Source organism: Papio anubis, chromosome 4 (genome assembly GCF_008728515.1).
Source record: "Papio anubis isolate 15944 chromosome 4, Panubis1.0, whole genome shotgun sequence".
NCBI classification, from domain to species: domain Eukaryota; kingdom Metazoa; phylum Chordata; class Mammalia; order Primates; family Cercopithecidae; genus Papio; species Papio anubis.
This window is the reverse complement of record NC_044979.1, coordinates 135,101,813-135,119,437: the sequence shown is the minus strand read 5'-3', so window position 1 is coordinate 135,119,437 and position 17,625 is coordinate 135,101,813. Positions and strand designations below refer to the sequence as shown.

At 53.4% G+C, this 17,625-nt stretch overlaps 1 protein-coding gene across 1 annotated transcript; it reads left to right on the top strand.

The window, feature by feature from the left end:
- Positions 1–552: 552 nt before the first annotated feature.
- NCF1 (neutrophil cytosolic factor 1) lies at positions 553–16,256 on the top strand. The gene is made up of 11 exons (XM_003895897.5): positions 553–720; positions 4,194–4,274; positions 6,210–6,285; positions 6,385–6,550; positions 7,926–7,981; positions 10,111–10,233; positions 10,697–10,804; positions 12,360–12,477; positions 15,156–15,260; positions 15,487–15,632; positions 15,921–16,256. The coding sequence occupies exons 1-11, from the start codon at positions 649–651 to the stop codon at positions 16,040–16,042; spliced, it is 1,173 nt and encodes a 390-aa protein (XP_003895946.1). The 5' UTR covers positions 553–648; the 3' UTR covers positions 16,043–16,256.
- Positions 16,257–17,625: the final 1,369 nt, after the last annotated feature.

Below are 17,625 nucleotides of genomic sequence, written 5' to 3'. Positions count from 1 at the left end.
GAGTTGGAGGCTGCAGTGAACTGATCGCACCACTGTGCTTGAGCCTGGATAACAAAGCAAGATCCTGTCTCAAATAATAATAGCAATAATAATAAAGAAAAATAACATGCAATTGGTGATGCATCAATGATAATAAGTGCTCTGCAGAAAAAGGGGGCAGGAAGAGGCTGAGGAAGAGATGAAGTTTGCTATGCAATGTGAAGTTATCAAGGAAGGCTTCTCGGAAGAGGTGACATTTGGGCAGAGAAATGGAGGAGAGAGTTATGGAGGGAAGACGATGAATGGGGGGAACATGGTCAAGGCGGGAATATGGTCAAGGGGGGAAAGATGGGCAAGGGGACACAGCAAATACAAAGGCCCTGAGGCAGGAGCAGCTTGGTTCACCCCCAAAATCCATGGGGCCCATGTAGGCGACAGGAAGGACAAGTGTAAACCCTTTTCCTTGTCCCTGCAGGTGTGTGTGAATGTGACTCTGCCCATATTTACACCCTGCAAGCCTGAAGAGTCCCCAGAAACTGAAAGAAGAAGCAAAGCCTTTTCTGTACCCTCCCTGCCCCCTGTCCCGACCGCGACAAAAGCGACTTCCTCTTTCCAGTGCATTTAAGGCACAGCCTGGAAGTGCCAGGGAGCACTGGAGGCCACCCAGTCATGGGGGACACCTTCATCCGTCACATCGCCCTGCTGGGCTTTGAGAAGCGCTTCGTACCCAACCAGCACTATGTGAGTAGCTGGTGGAAGGGATCCCATGGTGGTGATACGGGAGGGACACCGCGGCCACCCTTACAGTCCCAAGGCCAACCAGCTCCAGTGAGGACTAAGGGGGCAGGGTCTTAGCACCCGGTCCCTGGTCTTTGGGCCTAGATCTACCCCTCTGATCCTGGACTCCACCCGGGGAAGACAGTACCCTTGGACCTGCCCTGGGCCCCAGCCCTTTACTGTCCCCTCCTGTGTTCCCAGCCAGGCCCTCAGCCTTAGCTAGGAGTCCTCTCTCTGCTCCCCTGCCATGGCCAGGCAGCCTAGCACTCTCTCAGGTCCAAGGCCCACTCCTCCAGGAAGCCTTCCCTGACTAGCCCCGCTATCAGAGAGTGGCCCTCCCAGGAGGGAGGCCTGGAAACTAAAGCTCGCTCTCTCTCCCCAGCTGCCTGTAGTGTCAGTTAGAGTCTTATCTTCTCCAGTAGGGTGACACCATCACAGGGGCCAAGAGTCCTCCCATCTGTCCCCCGGGAGGCTGGACAAATGCCTGCTCAGACAGGCCAGTCCACTGGGTCCCCTAATCCCATAGGAAGGCCAGGGAGAAGCTACATTTAGGAAATTGAATGAAGCTTGTATGGAACATTTAGTCCTATGTGCCAAGATCTTTCTCTTTTTTGTTGCGTTTTGTTTTTTGAGACAGAGTCTTGCTCTGTTGCCCAGGCCAGAGTGCAGTGGTGTGATCTCAGCTCACTGCAACCTCCGTCTTCTGGGTTCAACCTGTTCTCCTGCCTCAGCCTCCAGAGTAGTTGGGATTACAGCTGCCCGCCACCACAGCTGGCTAATTTTTGCATTTTTAGTAGAGACGGGGCTTCACCATGTTGGCCAGGCTGATCTCAAACTCCTGACCTCAAAGTGATCCACCCGCTTCGGCCTCCCAAAGTGCTGGGAGCCACCGTTCCTGGGCCTGTTTTTTTGAAATGAGGTCTGGAGTGCAGTGGTGCGATCATAGCTCACTGCAGCCTCGATCTGCCAGGCCCAAGCGATCCTCCTGCCTCAGCCCCTTGAGTAGCTGGGACTACAGGCACACACCACCACTCCTGGCTAATTTTTAAAATTTTTGTAGAGATGAGGTTTCACTATGTTGTACAGGCTAATCTTTTTTTTTTTTTTTTGAGACGAAGTCTCGCTCTGTGGCCCAGGCTGTAGTGCAGTGGCCGGATCTCAGCTCACTGCAAGCTCCGCCTCCCAGGTTCACACCATTCTCCTGCCTCAGTCTCCCGAGTAGCTGGGACTACAGGTGCCCGCCACCTCGCCCGGCTAGTTTTTTGTATTTTTTTAGTAGAGACGGGGTTTCACCGTGTTAGCCAGGATGGTCTCGATCTCCTGACCTCATGATCTGCCCGTCTCAGCCTCCCAAAGTGCTGGGATTACAGGCTTGAGCCACTGTGCCGGGCCTGTACAGGCTAATCTTGAACTCCTCGGCTTAAGCAACTCTCTGGACTCAGCCTCCTACAGTGCTAGGATTACAAGCGTGAGCTACCGTGCCTAGTCACTTTTCTCCTTTTCTTTGTAACTTTCAGTTTTGAAATTTCAAATTTACAGAAAGGCTACTGGGCTTCAAAACAGTACCGATCACTCCAATAGTCTTTCCCTCACCTTCATCCACATGCCTCTTTCTGGGTATATTTTCTGAATTATTTGAGAGTGAGTTGAAGACGTGTTTCTTTACCTCTAAATACTAGTTGTTAGGCATTTCTTAAAATCAAGGGCATTCTCTTACATAATCACAATGCACGTGTCAAAATCAGCAAATTAACATGGACAAAACACCATTATCCACCCACAGACTTTACTGAGATTCCCCCAATTATCCTACTTGTCCTCTGCAGTAAAAACTTTTTTCAGGTCTAGGATCCAGTCAAGGATCAATGTCATGGCCTTTAACCTTCTTTAATCTGGATTTAATCTGGATCGGTCTTTTTATCTTTTTTCTTTTTCTTTTTTTTTTTGGCACAGTGTCTCACTCTGTTGCCAGAGTGGAGTGCAGTGGTGCAATCTCGGTTCACTGCAACCTCTGCCTCCCAGGTTCAAGAGATTCTCCTGCCTCAGCCTCCTGAGTAGCTAGGAGTACAGGTGCCCGCCACAACGCCCAGCTCGTATTTTCTGGTAGAGACAGGGTTTCGCCATGTGGATTCTGGATCAGTTTTTTTTGTTTGTTTGTTTTTTGTTTTTATGAGATGGAGTCTTGCTCTGTCACCCAGGCTGGAGTGCAGCGGCACGATCTCCACTCACTGCAACCTCCTTCTCCCGAGTTTAAGCAATTCTTGTGCCTCAGCCTCCTGAGTAGCTGGGATTACAGGCATGCGCCACCACGCCCAGCTATTTTTTGTATTTTTAGTAGAGACAGGGTTTCACCATGTTGGCCAGGCTGGTCTCGAACTCCTGACTTCAGGTGATCTGCCCACCTCAACATCCCAAAGTGCTGGGATTACAGGCGTGAGCCACCGCGTCCAGCTGATTCTGGATCAGTCTTAATCAGTCTTTGTCTTTTGCAACTTTGATGTTTTGCAGAGAGCAGGACAGTTACTTTGTACAATGTCCCTTGGTTTGAGTTTCTCTTCATTAGATTCGGTTTGCGCATCCAGGGCAGTGGATCTTAGATGCGATGTTGTCTTCTTTTTAATTTTTTTGAGAGGGAGTCTCACTCTGTCACCCAGGCTGGGGTGCAGTGGCACAACCTCGGCTCACTGCAGCCTGCACCTCCTGGGTTCAAGCAATTCTCCTGTCTCAGCCTCCCAAGTAGCTGGAATTACAACTACCCACCACCACTCCCAGCTAAGTTTTGTATTTTTAGTAGAGACAGAGTTTCACCATATTGGTCAGGCTGGTCTCGAATTCCTGACCTCAGGTGATCCACCTGCCTTGGCATCCCAAAGTTCTGGGATTACAGACATGAGCCACTATGTCCAACCTGCCTGACTCTCCCCTCCCCTCCCGACCCAAGCTGGAGTGCAGTGGTGCAATCATAGCTCACTAAAGCCTTGACCTACAAGGCTCAAGCAATTCTCCTGCCTCAGCTGGGACCACAGATGTGCGGCACCACACCCGGCCAATTTTTGTATTTCTAGTAGATATGGGGATCTCGCTATATTGCCCAGGCTAGTCTCGAACTCCTGAACTCAAGCGATCTTCCCACCTCAGTCCTAAGAAGTGCTGGGATTCCAGGTGTGGGCCACCGTGCCCAGCCTAGGTCCTACTTTTATCTCCAATTTACGGATGAGTCCATTTGAGAGAAGCTGACCATCTTGCCCTGGGTCTCAAGGCTGGGCTGTGGCAGCACTGGGGTCCATGTGTGTGCCCTTTCTGCAATCCTGGACCACCCCAAAGATGTCCCTCACCCAATCCTCTGGACTTCCTCCAGGGGTAGTGGGATCCTGGGTACACACAGCAAAGCCTCTTTGGAAGCTGAATGGGGTCCCCCCGACTCTGGCCTTCCCCAGGTGTACATGTTTCTGGTGAAATGGCAGGACCTGTCCGAGAAGGTGGTGTACCGGCGCTTCACGGAGATCTACGAGTTCCATGTGAGTGTGGGGACAGAGGAGGGAGAGGGACCCACCGTCCCAGCTCTACCCTTTGGGGAGGACCTTAGCCCAGGTGGTGCGGAAACTGCAGAACCCAGACTCCCCTCCCAGACCACAGTTAAAGGGGATTGATTTATTTATATATATTTTTGTGACAGCGTCTTGCTCTGTCACCCAGGCTGCAGTGCAATCATAGCTCGCTGCAGCCTCAACCACTGGGGCTCAAGTGATCCTGCTGCCTTAGCCTCCTGAATAGCTGGGACTGTAGGTGCGCTGATATCACCGTGTGTGGCTAATTTTTCGTGTTTTTTGTAAAGACGGGGATCTCACTGTGTTGCCTAAGCTGGTCTTGAACTCCAGACCTCAAGTGATCCTCCTGCCTTGGCCTCCCAAAGCTAAGGGGGCATTTTAAAAAACATTTTTCCCCCTGAAGCATTTAAGAAGGTCTTGCTGAAAACAATGAATAAAATGAAAAACACCAAATTCTCATTTTAAAGTAAAACAGGATCTCCCAGAACGTTCCTAGAATGGAACCATTCTTACCACTTTTGAAAAACAAAGACCGCCGGGCGCGGTGGCTCAAGCCTGTAATCCCAGCACTTTGGGAGGCCGAGACGGGCGGATCACAAGGTCAGGAGATCAAGACCATCCTGGCTAACCCGGTGAAACCCCGTCTCTACTGAAAAATACAAAAAATTAGCCGGGCGAGGTGGCGGGAGCCTGTGGTCCCAGCTACTCGGGAGGCTGAGGCAGGAGAATGGCGGGAACCCGGGAGGCGGAGCTTGCAGTGAGCTGGGATCCGGCCACTGCACTCCAGTTTGGGCAACAGAGCGAGACTCTGTCTCAAAAAAAAAAAAAAGAAAATCAAAGCCAAGTTCTAGATCCCAAATAACAAATGCACCTGCTGATAAACATTCTCCTTGTGGTTGTAGTCCCAATGGTAGTTATTTTCCTAAATTTTACATTTGTATCTTTTTAAGAATGAGTTATCAGTTTTTTAAAAATATTTGTTTTTCTTTTGAGATGAGGTCTTGCTCTGTCGCCCAGGCTGGGGTGCAGTGGTGCGATCTCGGCTCACTGCAGCCTCAACTTCCAGGGCTGAAGCGATTCTCCCATCTCAGCCTCCCATGTTGAGATCACAGGCGTGCACCACCACACCTGGCTCCTTTTCCTGATTTGTTTTTTGCAGAGATGGGGTTTCACTATGTTGCCCAGGCTGGTCTCTAACTCCTGGACTCAAGTGATCCTCCTGCCTCAGCCTCCCAAATTGCTAGGATTACAGGTTTGAGCCCCTGAACCTGGCCAACCTGAGTTTTAAGAGGATCCCTCTGGCGCCTGGATTGAGGACAGACAAGGGTGGACGGGGGCCTGGTAGTGGGTAGGGCCAGGAGGGTGGTGGTGGTGGGAAGCGGTCAGATCCCAAAGAGATTTGGGGATTGGAAGCAAAAGGATTTGCTGGTGACTTGCACGTGGGAGGCAGAGAGGTCAGTGCCTCTGCTAATCAAGGAATCCAGATTGCCACCGAAATTTCTAGGCCCGAGATATTAAGGCAGTGTCTCACTCTGTCACCTAAGTTGGAGTGCAGTGGTGCCATCTCGGCTCACCATAACCTCCGCCTCCCAGGTTTAAGCGATTCTCCCACCTCAGCCTCCTGAGTAGCTAGGATTACAGGCGTGTGCTAACACTCCCAGCTAATTTTTGTATTTTTAGTAGAGATGGAGTTTCGCCATGTTGGCCAGGCTGGTCTTGAACTCCTGACCTCAAGTGATCCACCCACGACAGCCTCCCAAAGTGCTGGGATTACAGGCATGAGCCACCACACTCAGCCTTTTAGGTAGTTTTGAGAAGTATTTAGGTCACTTCCAATCTCGTGCTTTTCCAAGTATTGTAAACTACAAATATTCCTTCCCGTCTTCTTGTCTTTTTAATGTTTAGAAAACCTTAAAAGAAATGTTCCCTATTGAGGCAGGGGCGATCAATCCAGAGAACAGGACCATCCCCCACCTTCCAGGTGAGCGCGGGGCTGAGCCGCCTGTCGGGGGGTCGGTGGCGGGGGCTCACCTGCCCTCCCAGCCCCTCTCGGGCTTGACCTCATGTTCTCTGGTGCCAGCTCCCAGGTGGTTCGACGGGCAGCGGGCCGCCGAGAACCGCCAGGGCACGCTTACTGAGTACTGCAGCACGCTCATGAGCCTGCCCACCAAGATCTCCCGCTGTCCCCACCTCCTCGACTTCTTCAAGGTGCGCCCCAACGACCTCAAGCTCCCCACGGACAACCAGTGAGTGGCCTTTTCACGCTGCCAGGCGGGAGAGGGAAGGGGGGGTGGGACTTTCCGTGTTTTGCAGACGAGGAAACCGAGGCTCAGAGAGAGAAAGCCGCCTTCTCAGAGCCACACAGCCAGAAAGAGGAGGCAGATTCCGCCTCCAGCCCCTGTGACCCCGCCAAGCCTCCACCTTCATCCTTCACACCTCAGGGCACTGGGGGAAGCACTCAGGGCCGGAGGTCCAAAGTCCTGGGTCCTCATCCCGACCCTGCGGCCACCTGGCCATGGGACCTGGAGCCGGCCACCACTGCCCTCTGAACGCAGGTTCTCCATTTCCATAACGGGCAGTGAGGATCAGAAGAAGCAATGGGTGTCTTGCGGAGCTCCCCAGAAGGATGTGGGGTTGATGCCTCTGCTAAGTACTGAGCAAGTCTGGGGTCTCCTGTACCCAGGACCCTGTGTGGAAGGCACCTGAGAGGCTGAGGGAGCTCCAGGCAGGCTGCGGAAGTCCCCTTCTCCACCCCTCTCTGGTCACCGAAGCTCAAAGTGGGGGGCGTGAGGACAGGCCGTTACCCCCTCGCCAAGGCACCCAGGTTGCCAAGACACGGACAGGCAGCATTGCTCCGGCCGGCACTTATTGACCCTTGAATGTGTCCCCTGGTCCAAGGAAGGGCAGTTCTCATCAGCCTGGGAGGTGGGGGAAGGATGGACTCCACAGTGGGGTCTGCTCCTCATTGCCTGCTCTCTCAGGGCTCCAGAAGGAGGAAGAGGCTGGGCACAGTGGCTCACGCCTATAATCCCAGCACTTTGGAAGGTCGAGGTGGGCGGATCACCTGAGGTCAGGAGTTCCAGACCATCCTGGCCAACATGGTGAAACCCCATCTCTACCAAAAATATAAAAATTTAGTCAGGCATAGTGGTGTGCTCCTGTAAACCCAGCTACTTGGGAGGCTGAGGCAGGAGAATCGCTTGAACCCTGGAGGCAGAGGTTGCAGTGGGCTGAGATCGTGCCACTGCACTCCAGCCTGGGTGACACAGCGGGACTCTGTCTCAAAAAAAAAAAAAAAAGAAGAAGAAGAAGAAGAAGAAGAAAGAAGATGGCCTGGGAGCTCCCAAGAGCATTTCCCAGGCTTAGGGCATCCTTAGAGTCTGTAAGAGGCTATGCAGTGTCCCCCTCATGTCCCTCCCTTGGGCTGCCCGAGCAGATCCTCCCGCCCCTGTCACTTCCCAAAGCCCTTCCTCAGCCAGTCCGGTTGCTCTCTTCTCTCCGCAGTGCCCTTTCCCTTCCCCAGGTCCCTTTTCTCTTGGGGAGCTCCTCTGTAAGTCTACCCAGTGCCTCTCCTTCCTCCGTGGGAAGCCGAGGGTCTCACCTAGACTGTTCTCTCCTCAGGACAAAAAAGCCAGAGACATACTTGCTGCCCAAAGACGGCAAGAGTACCGCGGCGGGTGAGAGGACAGTGGGGCAGCCAGGGGCAGGGTCACCCCGAGGAGATCCAGAGTTGGGGGGTGTTCAGGGAAAAAAGCGGGGGCTGGGAGCAGATCGGGAGGGCTCACAGCTACCCTGCTGAAGAATTGGGTCTTTGGGTCGGGTGCGGTTGGTCATGCCTGTAATCTCAGCACTTTGGGAGGCCGAGGTGGGAGGATCACTTGAGGTCAGGGGTTCGAGACCAGCCTGGCCAACATGGAGAAACCCCGTCTCTACTAAAAATCCAAATTAGCCAGGTGTGGTGGCAGGCGCCTGTAGTCCCAGCCACTGGGAAGGCTGAGGCAGGAGAATCGCTTGAACCTGGGAGACAGAGTTTGCAGTGAGCCCAGATCGTGCCATTGCACTCCAGCCTGGGTGACAGAGCCAGACTCCATCTCAGAAAAAAAAAAAAAAAAAAAAAAAAAGAAGAAGAAGAATTGGATGTTTGGAAGGTCCTTGGAGACTGAAAGGAGCCCTTTGCAGGTGGCAGTGCAGAGACCAGCACAGACCCGGGCTCCCGGCAGCCGGGGCAGTGTTTGTGGCTGAATGAATGAACAGGTTTTGGAGGCCAACATGGCCTTCAGAGGTGATGCAGGGCTGTGGCAGTTTCTAATATGATCGCACAGTCACTGCTAATAACAACAACAATAATAATAGCTAACATTAGTGGAGCACTTACTCTGTGCCAGCCACTATTTTGTTTTTGTTGTTTTCAGTGGCAGGGTCTCTCTCTATTGCCCAGGCTGGAGTGAAGTGGTGTGATCATAGCTCACTACAGCCTCGACCTCCTGGGCTGAAGCGATCCTCCCACCTCAGCCTCCCATGTAGCTGGGATTACAGGTGTGTGCCACCATGCCCAGCTAATTTTTAATTTTTTGGTAGAGATGGGGTCTCACTACATTGCCCAGGCTGGTCTTAAGCTCTTGGCCTCAAGCAGCCCTCCTGCCTAGGCCTCCCAAAGTGCTGGGATTACAGATATGAGCCACTGTGCCCGGCTTTTTCTTCTTCTTATAAGGACACCAGGCCTGTTGGGTTAGGGCCCACTCTAATGACCTCATTTTAACTTAATTACCTCTTGCAAGACCCTATCTCCAAATACACCCACACTCTAAGGCATAGTGGCCCTAACTGGGGGGTTAGGACTTCAACATATGAAGTTTGAGAAGACTGATCTCAGCCAATAACAAACAGCATCAGCACCTCCTCGGTTGGATGAAGGGGCTGGTCAGAAATGCACTCAGGTCCCACGGTGGGCCTACTGAACAGGATAGGCATTTTAGCAAAATCCCAGGCATTTGAGTGCACCTTAAAGTTACGAAAAGGCCAGGTGCTGTGGCTTATGCCTGTAATCTCGGCACTTTGGGAGGCCAAGGTGGGTGGATCACCTGAGGTCAGGAGTTCAAGACCAGCCTGACCAATATTGTGAAACTCCATCTCTACTAAAAATACAAAAATTAGCCGGGCGTGGTAGCAGGTGCTTGTAGTCCCAGCTACTTGGGAGGCTGAGGTAGGTGAATTGCTTGAACCTGGCAGGTGGAGGTTGCAGTAAGCCAAGATTGCACCACTGCACTCCAGCCTGGGCGACAGAGTGAGACTCCGTCTCAAAAAAAAAAAAAAAAAAAAAAAAAAAAGTTGGGAAAAGGCCAGGTGCAGTGGCCTGTAATCCCAACACTTTAAGAGGCTGAGGTGGGAGAATCCTTTGAGCCCAGGAGTTTAAGACCAGCCTGGGCATTGTCCCAAGACCTTGTCTTTACAAAAAATTAGCCAGGTATAGTGGCATATGCCTGCAGTCCCAGCTATTCGGGAGGCTGAGACAGGGAGATTGCTTGAGCCTAGGAGTCCAGGGCTGCAGTGAGCTGTGATCATGTCACTGTACTCTAGCCTGGGCAACAGAGCAAGACTCTGTCTCCATAAAAGAAACTAAAGTTGAGAAAGGCTCACTAACTTCATCAGATGAGAACAAGGACATGCTTGAATTGGGAGGCCAAAGCCTGGAGAACGCTATGCGCCCAGGAAATGCAGGCAGCAGAGACTCAGGACGCCAGCGCCTGTTCTGGAGGCCCAGATGGGCCCCGCAGTGCCCACTCACCCTGCCCTCCCTCTGCCCCAGACATCACCGGTCCCATCATCCTGCAGACGTACCGCGCCATTGCCGATTATGAGAAGACCTCAGGCTCTGAGATGGCTCTGGCCATGGGGGACGTGGTGGAGGTCGTGGAGAAGAGCGAGAGCGGTCAGACCTCCCGCCCTACGGGGCTCCTTCCCCTAGTGCTCAGGAACCCACAGCCACAAGCCCCCTGCCAAGGCTCAGACAGCCTGGCCCCTGGGAGGACTCTGGTTCCTTTAGGGGCCCTGAATGTCCTCCCCACACTGCGAGTCGCCCTGTCTCTGAGTGTGCACCCTGCAGTGGCTGTGGGCATCTGTGCATGGCAGGCCGGGGCGGTGCATGTCTGGGTGTTCTGTCTGGGTGGGTATGGGACCGTCTGCTCATTATGAAGTGGGCTCAGAGCTATGATTCTGTGAGCATATGTGCATGCATGCATGTGACCTCGTTGTCCAGTGAGGTGAAGGTGACTTTTCCAAATCTGAGCATTGGACATTGGTGTGTCTGTGTCCCTGTGTCCTCACCATCCCTGATGGCTGCAGGGAGCCTCCGGGTTCCGCCCCTCAGTCACATTCCCGCATCTCTGGCACAGGTTGGTGGTTCTGTCAGATGAAAGCAAAGCGAGGCTGGATCCCAGCATCCTTCCTCGAGCCCCTGGACAGTCCCGACGAGACGGAAGACCCTGAGCCCAACTATGCAGGTGCCCCCTGCCCTCCCAGGCCATAGGGGTGTGGGAGAAAGGGGCAGGCGGGACCCAGGGATGTTGAGTGACTGCTTTGGAGTCTGGACTGCTTGCTGGCTTGGCAGAAAAGTCAGGGCTGAGACCTCATCTTCTCTGGCTTGGGGGGCCCTGGCAGGTTGCGATATCCTTGGTCCGGACAGGGAACCAGGAGGAGGAGCAAACGATGGGGGAGGGTGGGAGGTCAGTTATGTCTATGGGTATGTGGTCAGGTCCAGTGGGAAACTGAAGGACGAGCAGACCTTAGGTTCAGGAAGGAGGGCTGCCTGAAGGTGGAGGCGTCATCACTGACCAGAAAGGGAAAACTGGCAGTGCTGGGGCTGGATGGGGCCTGCATTGAGCTCGGAAAAAAACTATAATAGAATTGGTTACCATTTTATTTTACTTATTTATTTATTTATCTTTGTTGTTGTTGTTGAGACAGCGTCTCACTCCCTTGCTCAGGCTGGAGTGCAGTGGTGTGATCTCGGTTCACTGCAATCTCTGCTGTCCCGGGTTCAAGTGATTCTCCAGCCTCAGCCTCCTGAGTAGCTGGGATTACAGGCATGTGCCACCACACCCAGCTAATTTTTGTATTTTTAATAGAGACGGGTTTCACCATGTTGGCCAGGCTGGTCTCGAACTTCTGACCTCAGGTAATCCGCCTGCCTCAGTCTCCCAAAGGGCTGGGATTACAGGTATGAGCCACTGCCCCTGGCCTGGTTACCCACATTTTAAAATGGCGTGATTTCACCCTTTTATGTGGATTTACAGCCTTTTTTTTTTTTTTTTTTTTTTTACAAAGTCTGGCTCTGTCAACCCAGGCTGGAGTGTAGTAATGCAATCTTGGCTCACTGCAACCTTCACCTCCTGGGTTCAAGCAATTCTCCCACCTCAGCCTCCTGAGTAGCTGGGATTACAGGCGTGCACCACCACGCCAGGCTAATTTTTGTATTTTTAGTAGAGATGGGGTTTCACCATGTTGGACAGGCTGGTCTTGAACTCCTGACCTCAGGTGATCCACCCACCTCGGCCACCCAAAGTGCGGGGATTACAGGCGGGAACCACCTCGTCCAGCCTGTGGCTATTGTTTAAACACTGGGAAGGCCTGCAGCCCCCAGGCCGACAGCCACAGCCAAGCAGTTCCCAGTGCCACGTGGACAGGCGCTCCACCCACCTACTCATGGCTGGTCTCTTGTCATATTTAGGTGTCTGGACAGACCTTCATCGTTGTGGAATCTGGTCCCCGGAGTGGGTGGCAATGAATGGGAGTGGACAAGCTCACCTGGGTGTAGGGGGCAGAGGGCAGAAGTCCAGAGTGTGCCCCCAGAGAGGGTGCCAGCAGGAGCTTGCCAAGGGAAACCGGGATGGAGTAGGAGGATGGGGGGAGGAGACCCAGAAGAGGGGCGCTGTGGGCCCTGGGTGGGTCTGGAGTGCCTGGAGGAAGCCCAGGTGCAGAGAGAAGAAGACGGGATGGGTGGCGAGCCCCGGGCTGGCCAGATCTCACACCGTGTTCTGTGCCCCCGCCGTGGACCAGGCGAGCCGTACGTTGCCATCAAGGCCTACGCTGCTGTGGAGGAGGACGAGGTGTCCCTGCTCGAGGGCGAAGCTGTTGAGGTCATTCACAAGCTCCTGGACGGCTGGTGGGTCATCAGGTAGGAGGGCTCCGCTCCATCCAGGGCACCCACCCGAGTCAGCCCCACCCAGGGTGGGACTGTTTGGGGATCTGGGGTGACTTGTCCCTGGGACTCTGGGTAAGCCACTGCCTCTCTCTGGGCTCAGTTTCCATCTCAGTAGCAGGGACGGGTGAGCCCACCCTGGCCTGTCTTGTGGGGATCCAATGTCCTTGTCCAAGTGCATGCATCTTTGCTTTGTGATTTAGGATCTTTCCCTAACCATCTATTATTATTCCTTCTCTGGCAACACGGTGAACTGTTGTATGAATAATTACATTCCTGGCTGGGTGCAGTGACTCAGGCCTGTAATCCCAGCACTTTGGGAGCCAGAGGCAGGATGATTACGTGAGGTCAGGAGTTTGAGACCACGCAGGCCAACATGGCAAAACCCTGTCTCTACTAAAAATAGAAAAATTAGCTGGGTGTGGTGGTGGGAGCCTGTTATCCCAGCTACTCAGGAGGCTGAGGCAGGAGAATTGCTTGAACCCAGGAGGCAGAGGTTGCAGTGAGCCGAGATCGCGCCATTGCACTCCAGCCTGGGCGACAAAGAGCGAAACTCTGTCTCAAAAAAAAAAAAAGATTACATTCTTTTATCATTCCTTTTTCTTTTAAAGCTTTCTTGTGGTTCGGTGTGGTGTCTCATGCCTGTAATCCCAACACTTTGGGAAGCTGAAGTGGGAGGATCACTCAAGGCTACAAGTTCAAGACTAACCTGGGCAATGTAGGGAGACCCCTGTCTCCACAAAAAAAATTAAAAATTAGCTGGATGTAGTAGCACATGCCTGTAGCCCCAGCTACTCAAGAGGCTGAGGTGACAGGATCGCTTGACCCCAGGAGTTGGAGGCTGCAGTGAGCTATGACTGCACCACTACACTCCAGCCTGGGTGATGGAATAAGACTCTGTCTCTTTAAAAAAAAAAAAAAAAAAAAAAGCTTCCATTGCCTTCCCATCTGTGTATCCTCCAAATGAATGCAGAAATACTAATTTTTTTTTTCTTTCTGGTTCTGGGGATCACAGAATTCTAGTGGCTGGTGGAGCCATTTCCCTGGAGCCACAGGGCCTCCCAGGTCCTTTCCTGTGTCTTCATTTTTTTACAAATTTATTTATTTTTTGAGACAGGGTCTTGCTCTGACTTCCAGGCTGGAGCACAGTCATAACTCATTCAAGTGATCCTCCTGCCTCAGCCTCCCAAGTAGCTGGGACTACAGGTGAGCACCACCACATCCGGCTAATGTTTTTTAATTTTTTTGTAGGGATGGGGTCTCACTATGCTGCCAAGACTAGTCTTAAACTCCTGGCCTCAAGAGATCCTCCTGCCTTGGCCTCCCAAAGCACTGAGATTACAGGAATGAGCCTCCATGCTGGGCCTTTGCTGGCGTCTTCAGAGCCCTAGGTCACAGGACCAGCCTGGCGCCCTGCTGCAAGCTTATCTTAAAGCTAGGACCACAACATGCATACCTGCAGCCGGGCTCTGGGCCAGAGGGCTTTGAAGCAGCATTTCTCAGCCTTTTAGACACATACTCCGTTAACCCCCATCCTGTGTCCCTGATAATCTTCTTGTGATCCTCCCATCAGCCAAGAATTAGGGTTTTATGTGAACCTTGTATTATGCAAAGTTTTGGGTTTTTTTAACTCCTAAATATAATATTGAAAATAGAAGGAAAGTCTTTTCAACAAATGGTGCTGGAACAGGTGGATTTCCATACTGAAAAAAAAAAAAAAAAAGCAAAAAACAAACCCAGACCCCTACCTCACACTGTGCACAGATGTTTACTTCAGATGGATCACAGGTTTATCCCAGAGTAAAACCTGAAACTAAAAAGCGTTTGGGGCCAGATGGGGAGCTCACACCTGTAATCCCAGCACTTTGGGAGACTGAGGCGGGTGGATCACTTGAGGTCAGGAGTTCAAGACCAGTCATGACCAACATGGTGAAATCCTGTCTCTACTAAAAAAATATAAAATTAACCAAGCGTAGTGGCACATGCCTGTAATCCTAGCTACTTGGGAAGCTGAGGCAGGAGAATTGCTTGAACTTGGGAAGCAGAGGTTGCAATGAGCCGACATTGCACCATTGCACTCCAGCCTAGGCAACAAGAGCAAAACTCTGTCTTGGGGTTGGGCGGGAGGAAAGTATTTGGAAGAAAGCACAGAATTTGGTAGCTTGGAGGTAGGTAAAGGTTCGTAGGAGACAGAAGGCAGTTAACATAAAAGAAAAACTGGCAAATATAATCTGCCAATGTTTCTTTTCTCTTTAATTTTTTTGGGAGGTATCTATAGGGGTCTTGCTATGTTGCCCAGGCTGGTCTCGAACTCCTGGCCTCAAGCGATCCTCCCACCTAGATCCCTCAAAGTACTGGGATTACAGGCGTGAGCGACCGTGCCCTGCCCATTATTGCCAATGTCTTGTAGCAAACACCTGTTCCCTGCGGTGACCTGGATCTGCTAACCTCCACCCCTGCATAGACTGTGGAAGGATTGCTGGAAGGGTCTCAGTTGCACAGACCAGGAAACTGAGGCCCACAGAGGCAGGTGTCCGGTTGTTTGCAACCTCTCAGCCTGACCTAACCCCAATTGTTCAGAGAGAGCCCTGAAACCCCTCCTCTGAGCGACCCCCAGGTGACTGCCCCAGCCTCAAGGGCTGCCTCTGTTGCAGGAAAGATGACGTCACAGGCTACTTCCCGTCCATGTACCTGCAAAAGTCCGGGCAAGACGTGTCCCAGGCCCAACGCCAGATCAAGCGCGGGGCGCCGCCCCGCAGGTGAGCGGGGTTCCCCGGGGCTGGGCGGGGTCGAGGGGGGCGCACCACGGTTTCGCTCTGTCTAGGCAGCTTGGCAGTGCCGGGGCGGGGGCTCTCAGCGGCAGCAGAGGCAGAACCCTCACCGGGGAAAGGGGCTGGACGCGCCTGGCCGCGGTATAGGGCTCATCGAGTCCCTGGGGGCAGGGGAGCGCTCGGGCTTTGACGACGCCCTGTCCCGCTGGGCCAGGTCGTCCATCCGCAACGCGCACAGCATCCACCAGCGGTCGCGGAAGCGCCTCAGCCAGGACGCCTATCGCCGCAACAGCGTCCGTTTTCTGCAGCAGCGACGCCGCCAGGCGCGGCCGGGACCGCAGAGCCCCGGGAGCCCTCTCGGTGAGTGCAGCAGAAGGGGGCAGGCCGGGTAAGCCCTAGGGGCGGAGTCAGCGGGGGGGGCGGAGCCAGAGGGCGGAATCAGAGGGAGAGGCGGACACTGGAGGCGGGGCCAGAGGAGGAGCGGGAGCTAGGGAGCGGAGTTGGAGTCAGAGGGAGAGGCACGACCGCGAGGCAAGGCCAGAGCGCGGAGCAGGAGTTAGAGAACGCGGCGGGGTGGGGCCAGAGATCACTGTGGGCGGGGCCATCTTTCGGGGCGGGGCTTCTGACTCGGCCCTGCTCTGCCCACAGAGGAGGAGCCGCAGACTCAGCGCTCTAAACCGCAGCCGGCGGTGCCCCCGCGGCCCAGCGCTGACCTCATCCTGAACCGCTGCAGCGAGAGCACCAAGCGGAAGCTGGCGTCTGCCGTCTGAGGGTAGAGCGCAGTCCCCAGCTAGCGTCTCGGCCCCTCCCGCCCCGTCCCTGTATATACGTGTTCTATAGAACCTGTTGTCTGGACGCCGAGGCCAGCCCCGGCCCCTGTCCAGCGCGGCTCCCGCCACCCTCAATAAATGTTGCTTGGAGTGGACCGAGGCTCTGCAGGGATGCCAGGAGGGCCGGGCTCCGCCCCAGGGGTATTTCTAAGTTAAGGACAGGAGGTTGTGAGTTCTGCTGGGGGGAAGTTGCAAAGAGTCGAGGTCTGGTTGCATACTGCCCTGGCCTTGGTCAAGAACAGGTTTGCACAAGGCCAAGTGCAAGAGGAACTCCCGGTTTCCTGCTGACCGTTTGGTCAGAAACCACCGGCTTGGACTCTGGCGGAAAAGTCCTGAAGATGGGTGGGCACAGTGCAGCGGGACAGCCCTGTCTCATGACAGGAGACAGGCTGCCATCCAGGGTACATGGGTGACCCTATAGCTGGGATTAAAAAAAAAAAAAAGTTATAACTTAGATCCGGGCGCGGTGGCTCACGCCTGTAATCCCAGCACCTTGGGAGGCCAAGGTGGGAGGATCGCTTGAGCTCAGGAGTTGGAGACCAGCCTGGCCAATATGGTGAAACCCCATCTCTACCAAAAATACAAAAATTAGCTGGGCGTGGTGGCACGCGCCCATAAGCCCAGCTACTGGGAAGGCTGAGGCATGAGCATTGCTTGAACCCAGGAGGCAGAGGTTGCAGTGAGCCAAGATGGCGCCACTGCACTCCAGCCTGGACTACAGAGCGAGATTCTATCTCAAAAAAAAAAAAAAAAAAAGTAACAGGTACAGGGTGTCCTCTGTTATTCACTGAGACCGTGCCCTGGTAGTGAGGTTGTACCAGAAAGCAAATATTCACTATGAACACATCCTCACCGCTCACCCTAGCATTGCTGCCAGCTAGTAGCCTGAAAGCCTTTGCTCTGAGGGCAGTTCTTTCCGCAAAATGCAGACACGAAGGTGCAAAGTGAAGCTGCCAGTCTTGCAAAAGATGTAACTTGTCACGAAGGCCACGAGTGGCAGGGAGAGCTGTCCCACATATGCGGAAGTGGCTATGTGAGGATGGGGGAGGCAGGTCCCTTAGAGATAAGAGAAAATCATAAGGGGAACAGATATTTGTCAAGAGAATAGGCTGACCATCAAAGGACTGACAGAAGCTTTCAGAAAACCACTGGATGGCTGGGAATAGTGGCTCAGGCCTGTAATCCCAGCACTTTGGGAGGCCAACGTGGGTGAATCACTTGAGGTCAGGAGTTCCAGACCAGCCTGGCCAACATGGTGAAACCCCATCTCTACAGAAAACATAAAAATTAGCCAGGCGTGGTGGCGCAAGCCTAGAATCCCAGCTACTCGGGAGGCTGAGGCAGGAGAATCACTTGAACCCAGGAGTCAGAGGCTGCAGTGAGTCGAGATTGCTCCACTGCACTCCAGCCTCAAGCATGAAAAAAGACTCCTTCTCAAAAAAAAGAGGGAATGGGAGGCCGAGGGTGGGGCAAGATCACGAGGTCTGGGAGGTCGAGACCATCCTGAAGGACATTTGGTAGAA

Bases quoted from the DNA above. Each gene is read 5' to 3' on its own strand.
- NCF1 (XM_003895897.5), top strand. From the start codon at position 649: ATGGGGGACACCTTCATCCGTCACATCGCCCTGCTGGGCTTTGAGAAG. The intron at 721-4,193 runs GTGAGTAGCTGG...GGCCTTCCCCAG, and splicing joins TCGTACCCAACCAGCACTAT to GTGTACATGTTTCTGGTGAA. The intron at 15,633-15,920 runs GTGAGTGCAGCA...CTCTGCCCACAG, and splicing joins GAGCCCCGGGAGCCCTCTCG to AGGAGGAGCCGCAGACTCAG.